Below are 8,734 nucleotides of genomic sequence, written 5' to 3'. Positions count from 1 at the left end.
AACACAGGTTGTATATCTTTAAAACATACAGAAATCATCATATGGTTTCACTCATACAGGGAATATAAGACAGTGAAAGGGATTATAGGGGAAAGGGAACTGAGTGGGGAAAATTAGAGAGGGAGACAAACCATGAGGGACTTCTGACTCTAGGAAACACACAACGGGTTGTGAAAGGGGAGGTGGGTGGGGGGATGGGGTAACTGGGCACTGAGGGGCACTGAGGGGGGCTCTTGAAGGGGTGAGCACTGGGTGTTAAACTGTATGTTGGCAGATCGAACTTCAATAAAAACAAATATAAAAAAAAAAAGAAAATGTATGGAAATCTTGCTTCTGAAGTAAGAACAAGGTTGACCAGATAGGAGAGGACACAGGACCCTCCTGAGTATATCTTTCCATGTAGTTCTAATTTTTGAATCACATTAATGTGTTTATATTCAGAAAATTATACCAATAAAGATAGAAACATGACTTTTAGAGGATAGTGGCAGAAACAGAGGTGTTGACAAGTAATTTCACCTTCTACTTTTCAATTTCCAGTCAGGAGTTAGGTTGGGGTCACATGACCAGTACTGGCCAACAAGCTTTAGGAAGAAGCTGTTGGGCTGAAGCAGAAGAGCTGATTTTCTTGCTCCACACATTCCGTCTCCTTGCTTCGGCAATCACGGGGCTAACATCATGAGACCTTGGAGCCACAGGATGGGGTTCTTCCTGGATCTTAGGTCACCACATGGAGCAGGACTACCCACAAGAGCTTCTCCACTTTGAAGAAGTTTGGAGTTTTTGAGAGTGAGAAGTGAACCTTTTTTTGTTTGTTTTAACTCTTAATCCCAGTTAATCTGCAGTGTTAGGTAAGTTTCAGGTGTACAGTACAGTGACTCAACACTTCCATACACCCCCCCACCCCGCCCCGTGAGAAGTCCATCTTTTTTTTTTTTTTTTTTTGAGAAGTCCATCTTTTTAACATTTGGGGACAGTTTGTTGCCTCAACATAGCCTAGAGTATTCTGATGAATAAAGAAGATATAAAATTGAGGTGATTTGTTGCGAGGGAGGAGACATAATGGTTGTATCAGAGGAACTGGGGGGTGATACTCTTTGATATTCTTGGAAGAAAGAGAATGTGAACATTTATAGAATATTAGAGCTAGAAGAAATCTACAGACATTATTCTATTTTTTTTTTCATTTTGAAGAAGAACCTAGAACCGGAGAGACTGATGATGGGTTAAGGCCACACAATGAGTTAGTATAAAGCCAGGACTGCAGCCCGTTTTTTTGGGATTTTGAGAAGTGTCTCAGGGTTAGGCAACCATTACTTTTGAGAGCAGCTCAACATTTGCTTAGGATCCTTTAGATATTCTGAACTTCCTTCCATTTCTTGGTGAAGGTTCTAGATGAGCTATCAATGTTTTCCTCCGATCTGAAGTCACAACGCAATCCGTGTCTCGCTTCCACATTGCTCCACTGCAGCAGTCCACTGGAAATCCTCAGGAAATATTTTTAAAATAATAAATGGCACTTGCAATTTACTCCATTCTTCTTATTGTTTGGATTTTTTTTTTAATGATTTGAATCACTGGTGTAAACAAAATAGAATAAAGGAAAATGTCCTTGTTGAGACTTTTGTTCCTCTGTCTTTTGATTTTTTTGGGGGGTGGACAAATTCTTTCTTCCCTTTATGTAAGAATAAGAAGTACCTGTGGCATTGTTTGAGTCAACATCTAGACGACCTGGACCATTTTGTCACAAGTTTGTTTCTTTTTTGATTCATCAGATCTCTTTCTGCTTTAGCATTGCTCAACGCTGGGTGACCCACCACAATCCACCTTTCCAAATCAAGTCTCTAGGATTTTGTGTCTTTCTCGGGCTTATATTGGTTTGTATGTGACTTTTTCTTCCCATCCCCGTATCTCCCCATTTCTGAGCTATGGCCATCACTAGGGCAAATGCTTCCTGACCTCTTTTTTCCATCCCACTCTGACCCCGGAGGTTAAAGGAGGCCATTGTCACATCATCGTTGACCAAACAATCAGGGGGGAACCTCCCGTCAATGAGCCCTTGTTCCAGAGGAGTTCTCAGGCAGCTTCAATGGAAGGAGGGAGCCAAGCAGGAGCCCTGGCATCAGTCCAAAGATGATAATTACGACATGGATTGTGTACATTCTCGCCCGGAAAGGCGCCGGGTTCCCTTTCCCACCAAAAATCAGTTCGGTAGGTAGAGCTGGGGGTGGCCACCGGGAAGTGTTTCTCATCCCTCTGATCCCTCCTGGGCCCCCCGTCTATCGCATCTTCTCATAGGTAACTTTGGATAAGGACGGAGGCGGGGAGGGCTGTGTCTCGAGGGACTCTGAGGGCATTAACTTACCAATTTGTTACAGGATGTTGAAGTCGTAGAAAGCGAGGCTGTATCCATAGTACAGCACTGGTTGAAAAAAGTAAGTAAGATCCCTCTGTGACGCAGGGTGCCCCAGATTCTAGGGAGCTGGCCTCAGTGGGTACAGGGATCTGGACTGCTTTCCCCTTAGAGCCGGGACACTCAGGTTCACTGCCCAACACCCTGCCTCCGCTGTGTCTACCTCACCGACTATCCTAGAAGACACTGGGGCTCGTGTCCTTGTCACAGAGGCTTTGGGGTCACTGCTATTCCTGCCCCGCTTCTGAAGGATGCCGAACGCGGTTTCAGATGCGCCGTCCTCAGCCTGGGGCACCTCAGCCACACCCTGAGTCCTGCGGGGGCTTCATGAGTCCCCCGAACCCTACAGGGAGGTCGTAATAGGAACTGGGAGACGCGGGAGGTGTATGTGAGGACGCGTGGCATGTGTGTTGTGACGGAAAGAGAGAAAAGGAAGAAGAGACCGATTTCAGCTCAGACACGGAGCAACACTTTCAGGGGACACTACTCCCCTTTCAGACTGAAGAAGAGGCTTCCCAGGACATAAAGGAGAAGATGTCCACCAACTGCCCTCCCACTCACGGCCAGGATGTCCACGTCACCAGAGACGTGGTAACTGGGAGTTTGAGACCTTTGTCCGGGGCGAGTGGGTGGAAAGGGAGGTGGGTGGGCACAGGATCCGACTGAAAGGGTCCCGGGCAAGTGGGCGGAGCTGGTACCGACCCCCCCTCCACGGTGGCCTCGCGGGACCGTGACCACGTATGCTACCTGGATCTCCTAGGTGAAGCACCATCTCTCCAAGTCTGACTTGTTGGCGAACCAGAGTCAAGACGTCCTGGAGGAAAGAACAAGAATCCAGTTCATACGATGGAGGTAAAGGATCCGATTTTCCCTGAGTGGGGTGGTGGGAGGGAGGCGCAAGGCCCCCCTCGGGATTCCTGCCAACGCGGACTCGCAGCTCTTCTTCTCCGGAGATGTGGGCTTCTCTGGCTGAGAAAGTCTCCGGCCTTACTTCGGGCTCTTAGGGGAATATTCCGCTGTCTCGGAAGCCCAGCTGGCTCCGAAGTCCCTACGTGGCCCGAGGGCTGCTAGGCGGGCTGGCTCCCCGGGTCTTCGGTGGGTGCGAATAGGCTTCCGACTTCTGTTGCTTTTGCACTTGATTTGCTCAGAACTGGCTGCACTTTAAGGAGCTAAAAGAAAATAAGCTCTTACAATGCTAAAGCTAAGCCCTCCTCTGCAGCTGAGGTGAGGAGAGGTTTCTCAGCGCCTGAGGCCGGCACCCTGCGCGGCGCAGTAGGGACCACCCTGTGGCCTGTCCCCATGCCCAAGGACAGAGGCCCCAGGTGGAGGGACCCGAGCCCCAGGCAGGCTCATTCCCCTTGGTATAAGCCTCCCTATTTCCTTTCCAGGACTTGTGTTCACTCAGCGTCTCTTTTCCCAGCAGAACCGTGGGGTTAAACTGGTCCTCCAGGAAACTCTCTCTCTCTCTCTCTCTCATATCCATGCGCTCCTCCTTTCCATGCCCCCATCACCAGCTTTGCTCACTTCTATTAAGGAGGACACATTTCTCAAGAAATGTATTTTTGCTTGGGGGGATATCCAGTTTTCTTGTGTTTACCCCTTCTGGTGCCATTAGTATTTTATTTTATTTTATTATTTTATTTTATTTGTTAAAGATTTTATTTATTTATTCATGAGAGATACAGAAGGAGAGGCAGAGACACAGGCAGAGGGAGAAGCAGGCTCCATGCAGGGAGCCCAATGCGGGACTCGATCCCAGGACCCAGGGATCACACCCAGGGCCAAAGGCAGATGCTCAACCTCTGAGCCACCCAAGCGTCCCCTGTTAGCATTTTATTTTTTTTATTTTATTTTAAAAAAATTTTATTTATTTATTTATTTATTTATTTATTTATTTATTTATTTAGATAGTCACACACAGAGAGAGAGAGGCAGAGACATAGGCAGAGGGAGAAGCAGGCTCCATGCACCGGGAGCCCGATGTGGGACTCGATCCCAGGTCTCCGGGATCGAGCCCTGGGCCAAAGGCAGGCGCCAAACCGCTGCGCCACCCAGGGATCCCCCCGTTAGCATTTTAAAACTGGATTCAAATGCTCAGGAAGGAATAACAAATGGTGGGATTTGCGACCTGCCTGGGAAAGTCTCTTTGGAGGGGAGCTCTATTCTAAAATCATAAACGTGGGGACTGTTATCCAGCCACAGCCATACGGGCGAGGGACTGTCCCTGCCTGACGTGGCTGCACTGGAGGGAGCTCTGCGAGTCCCGTCCCTTGGTCTGGATGATATGCACATTGTCTTCGGAAATTCTGGAGGCCCCGCTGTATGGCATAACTAGGCCAGAGCTTGGGAGACAAGCTACGGGAACCACGGGCAATGATCCACAGGTAATCTTTCCACCCCGGACTTTCTGTGGCTTTTTGAAACCCGTACAGTGTGCGTGGCTCCCCGTATAAGCCACTGGTTGGGGCACTCTCCATGTTGGTAAGTACGCAGCCAGGGGCACATGCCCCTTCATCGGGCATCGGGCCACTCACTTATTCGGTAGATGTGTGCCAACCACCAGATGTTTGCTAGGCCCCCGAAAGGGGGAGAAAATAGGACGGAGTCCCCAGTTTTGAAAGGATACAAGTGAACAAGGGGAATAAGGCGTGTGAATGCGAGAGAACATCAGAAAGCCACGAGGGGGCCCACGCGAGGATGGGTCCAGCCCGTGTGCCACCCCAGTAAAGGCACGGAAGCTCTCTGCTTCTCCGCCCCTCCCTAGGGCCATCTGCCCTGGCTGGGATTATTGGGTGGCTCGGGGCTACTTGAAGTGACAAATCTAAAAAACCAAAACCAAAACCACCCTTGTGTGCCTCGTGCGTGAAGGACCTCCCCCCACTCCGCTCAGAAGTCCCTCGAGACAGGGTGGGAACTGCGGCTCCTGGCTTCCAACCTGCTGGCTATGCCTGTGAGGGACCTCAGGGATCCCAGGGTCCCCTCGCTGTTTTGCAGCCACACCCGAATCTTCCAAGTCCCCAGTGAGGTGAGGGATGATGTCATGCGAGAGCGAATAGAGCAGGTGAGACGCAGGTAAGCAGCTGGGATCAGCGGGTTGGATACCGACACAGGGGCAGGTGGGCAGGTGGGCAGGTGGGCAGGTGGGCAGGTGAGGCAGGTGGGGCACATGGGGCACGTGGGGGGGCTCTCCCGCGCCGACATCTTCCTGGCCACGGGTGCGTCCTTGCGGGCGGAGCACAGGTTTGTAGGATGTGCTCCGGGCTGAGTGGGCGCGGCTCAGGCGGGGTGCCCGCCCTGACGCCGCGGTCTGGGGAGCCTGGGCGCAGCCTCCTGGGGGCCTTGCTCGTCTCTTCCGTCCCTGCAGCATATGCAACCTCACGGATGATGCATCCCAGGAGATTCGCAGCAGAAATTCCTACGCAGACTGCTGAGAGCTACAGGTGAGAGGGCGCCAGGTGAGGAGCCTGGCAGGGGCAGGGGGCAGGGGGTGCAGCTCTCCTGGGTGGGCCTGGGACAGCCTGCAGGGGTGGGGCGGGGGGGCTTGATAATAAGGCGGAGCCCTGCCTTGGTGGGGGATGCACTTGCGGTGGGGAGGGTGGGCCAGGGTCCCACAGGGGCCGAGGCGTCACGGTGAGCGGGGCCCAGTGGGGCTGTGACGGGGGTCGGTGTGGACGCCGCTCTTGGGTCTAACGACCCGGGCATCACTGGTCATCGGACAACCCACCCCACCGTGAGCCACAGAATCGCAGGCACTGCGGGCACATCTGGGGGCACACGGATTTGGGCCCTGCCACCAGCTGGGGCCTTGCCTCGGGGTGCATGGCTCTTGGTCCCACCCCGGGGACTGGGGGTTGCAGTGGAGGCCGTGGCTCCGGGAGGTGGCGGGGGGCGGGGGGAGCGGGGGTACCCGGTGCTGCATTTATGGGACACTTGCTGCTTGCCTGCATGCTTCTCGTCCCATCCAAGGCACCTGGAGAGGAGCGCGGCCCTCGTGCCCCTTCCTTCGCGGCCGGGCCAGCCCTGGGGGTGCACACCAGCCCCCTGTGCAGCTCCACCTTGGGTACGCTCGTGTGTGCGCGTGTGACCCGGGAGCCTGAGGGGGCTGGCCGGCCGCATCCTCCCATCACTGACCCCGTGGCCGCGGGGCTGCTGGGGTGCTCGGGGTGCTGCAGGCTGTCCTGAGGTGTGAGGCCCCGCACGGCAGGGGTGTGTGCTGTGCGGGCGTGCAGCCGTGTGCAGGCGGGTGGCGGGATCCGGGGAGCCTGGCCTCCCCTGATAACGGGGTCATGTCCTCCAGGGTCAGGGAACAGCCTGTGTCACAGAGCGTCTATGACCCTTGATGGGGGGAGCAACCACACCTGGGCAGAGGGGACCCCACGGTGAGCCCTTGCTTGTGACAGGCCCACTGGAACCTTCCTGCCCACTGGCTAATAAAGAGACGAGCTATTTAATCACCGTCAGTGCCTGCTGTTCATTCGCCCATCACCCCGCGCCTCACGCCCTGGGCCCTGGGGACACATGGGGGCGGGGGCGGGGGCGGGGGGGAGCCACCCGGCCAGCACAGAGCTGGGTCCAGCGGCCGTGCCAGGTGCTCGTGGAATGCGGGAAGGGGTGCTGGGCTGGCCTGAGGGCTTCCTGGGGGAGGCTGGCTTGATTGTTTCCCTCATGGGTTTATTTATTTATTTTTTAAAAGATTTTATCTATTTATTTGTGAGCGACACAGAGAGAAGCAGAGACACAGGCCGAGGGAGGAGCAGGCTCCCTGCGGGAACCCGATGCGGGACTCGATCCCGGGACCCCGGGGTCACGCCCTGAGCCGAAGGCAGACGCTCCACCGCTGAGCGCCCCAGGCGTCCCCTGTTGATAGCTTCCCGGGGCGTCGTCTGTCTGCCTCCATTGCCTGTCTGTCCTCGTGCGCTGTCCATTTTCCCTAGCAGATCCCTCGGCATATTTATCACAGTCCTAACTCCCAGTCTGACATCCCGCGCCCTGCCTTACTCAAGTCTGCCTTTCAGGGTGGCGTGCTCACCTTGTGCCGGGCAGCGTCTGGTTTTGCTGAAGCCATATATGCTGGGGGGTGGGGGGTGGGGGGTAGCGGGGCAGGGGCAGGGGTGTGAGGCGGGGGCAGGGGCAGGGGGTCTGGGCATGTGGCTGACAGGCCGTGCTTACTGTCTCCACAGCCATAGCTGCAGACGCTAACGTGTCTCGTCCCCTTGGTTTTCTCTCCTGTCTTTAGGCTTCCCTACAGGTTCCTTCTTAAATAGGGTTCGAGGCTTTTCGCGGGCTCAGCTGAAATTCCCTGTGGCTAAAAAGGGGTCCCTGCCACGCCGGGGCGGCTGGAGGGCAGAGCGGGGGTGGGTCCCCTGGGCCTCTGCTGAGGCCTCAGTCTCAGCCCGTGGCCCTGGGCTGTGTCCTCCTCGCCGCCCCTCCTGCGCCCACTCCGGAGGGACAGGAAGGTCGCAGGGGGCCACATTGGGGGGTTTCCTTCCCCCCGGGTTAGGGGGCTCTTCCTGGAGGGTGGGCCTTTGTTAAGTACAACAGAATGCTCTGGACGGTCTTCAAAATGGTTATCCCCCCTCCCCTGCCCCTGTTATTGAAGTGGGCGAGAGGGACGGGTTCTCTGATCCTCACTCCGGATCTGCTGGGGCTCCGGGAGGCAAAATTGAGGAAGTTGGGGGCCTTCTAAGACGGGGGCCCCTGGACTTCGTAAATCTCAGGCTTGTTCACATTGAGCCGCCAGCAATGAGTCGGTGACGTTTCAGCTTCCCTGCCCTGGGCCCTGGGCTGCCTCCTGGGCTTTGCGTCGCATAGTTGTGACTCTCTGAACAACCACCTGTCTGCTTCTCCAATTCTCACATCCGCGTTTTGCCTTGTGACCTAAATTCTCTGATGGGTCTAAGAAGTGTTGTTGGCTTTTGGTTTCTTTGGCTTCCCCCGCCCCCACCCGCAATTCTGAGAATGGGAGTGACCATTTCCAAGCTCTTTACACTTCAGCCCAGAAACTGGAAGATGTGTCGAAGTTTTTGTTGCGTGTCTGCAAGAACAGCAGCTAACGTGGACTGAGCTCCTGCCGTGGGCCGGGTACCAGCTAAGCGCCCTCACGAGCTATTGTTCCCCATTTTCACGGTCACTCTAAGGGAGAAGTGCTGTAGGGAATGGGAGCTTGCTCTCCTCCGAGAAGAAGACAGATTTATTTCTGATCATTTGGGAATCACCACCCAGTTTTACAAAGGAAGACCTGGAAGTTCAAAGAAGTTACGTGGCGTGCCTGACATCTCACAGCCACGGAGTGGCACGGCCGGGTGGAGCGCAGGCGGTGGC

General features: G+C 54.7%; 1 protein-coding gene across 1 annotated transcript; it reads left to right on the top strand.

The window, feature by feature from the left end:
- The first annotated feature begins 2,133 nt into the window (after nt 1-2,133).
- On the top strand, nt 2,134-5,844 carry SPATA19 (spermatogenesis associated 19). The gene is made up of 6 exons (XM_055305311.1): nt 2,134-2,211; nt 2,379-2,435; nt 2,912-3,004; nt 3,174-3,265; nt 5,408-5,485; nt 5,778-5,844. The coding sequence occupies exons 1-6, from the start codon at nt 2,134-2,136 to the stop codon at nt 5,842-5,844; spliced, it is 465 nt and encodes a 154-aa protein (XP_055161286.1).
- Nucleotides 5,845-8,734: the final 2,890 nt, after the last annotated feature.

Source organism: Nyctereutes procyonoides, unplaced genomic scaffold, assembly GCF_905146905.1.
Source record: "Nyctereutes procyonoides isolate TBG_1078 unplaced genomic scaffold, NYPRO_anot_genome, whole genome shotgun sequence".
Taxonomy (NCBI): domain Eukaryota; kingdom Metazoa; phylum Chordata; class Mammalia; order Carnivora; family Canidae; genus Nyctereutes; species Nyctereutes procyonoides.
Note: the sequence above shows the minus strand (reverse complement) of the source record. Positions and strands in the feature narration are given on the sequence as shown.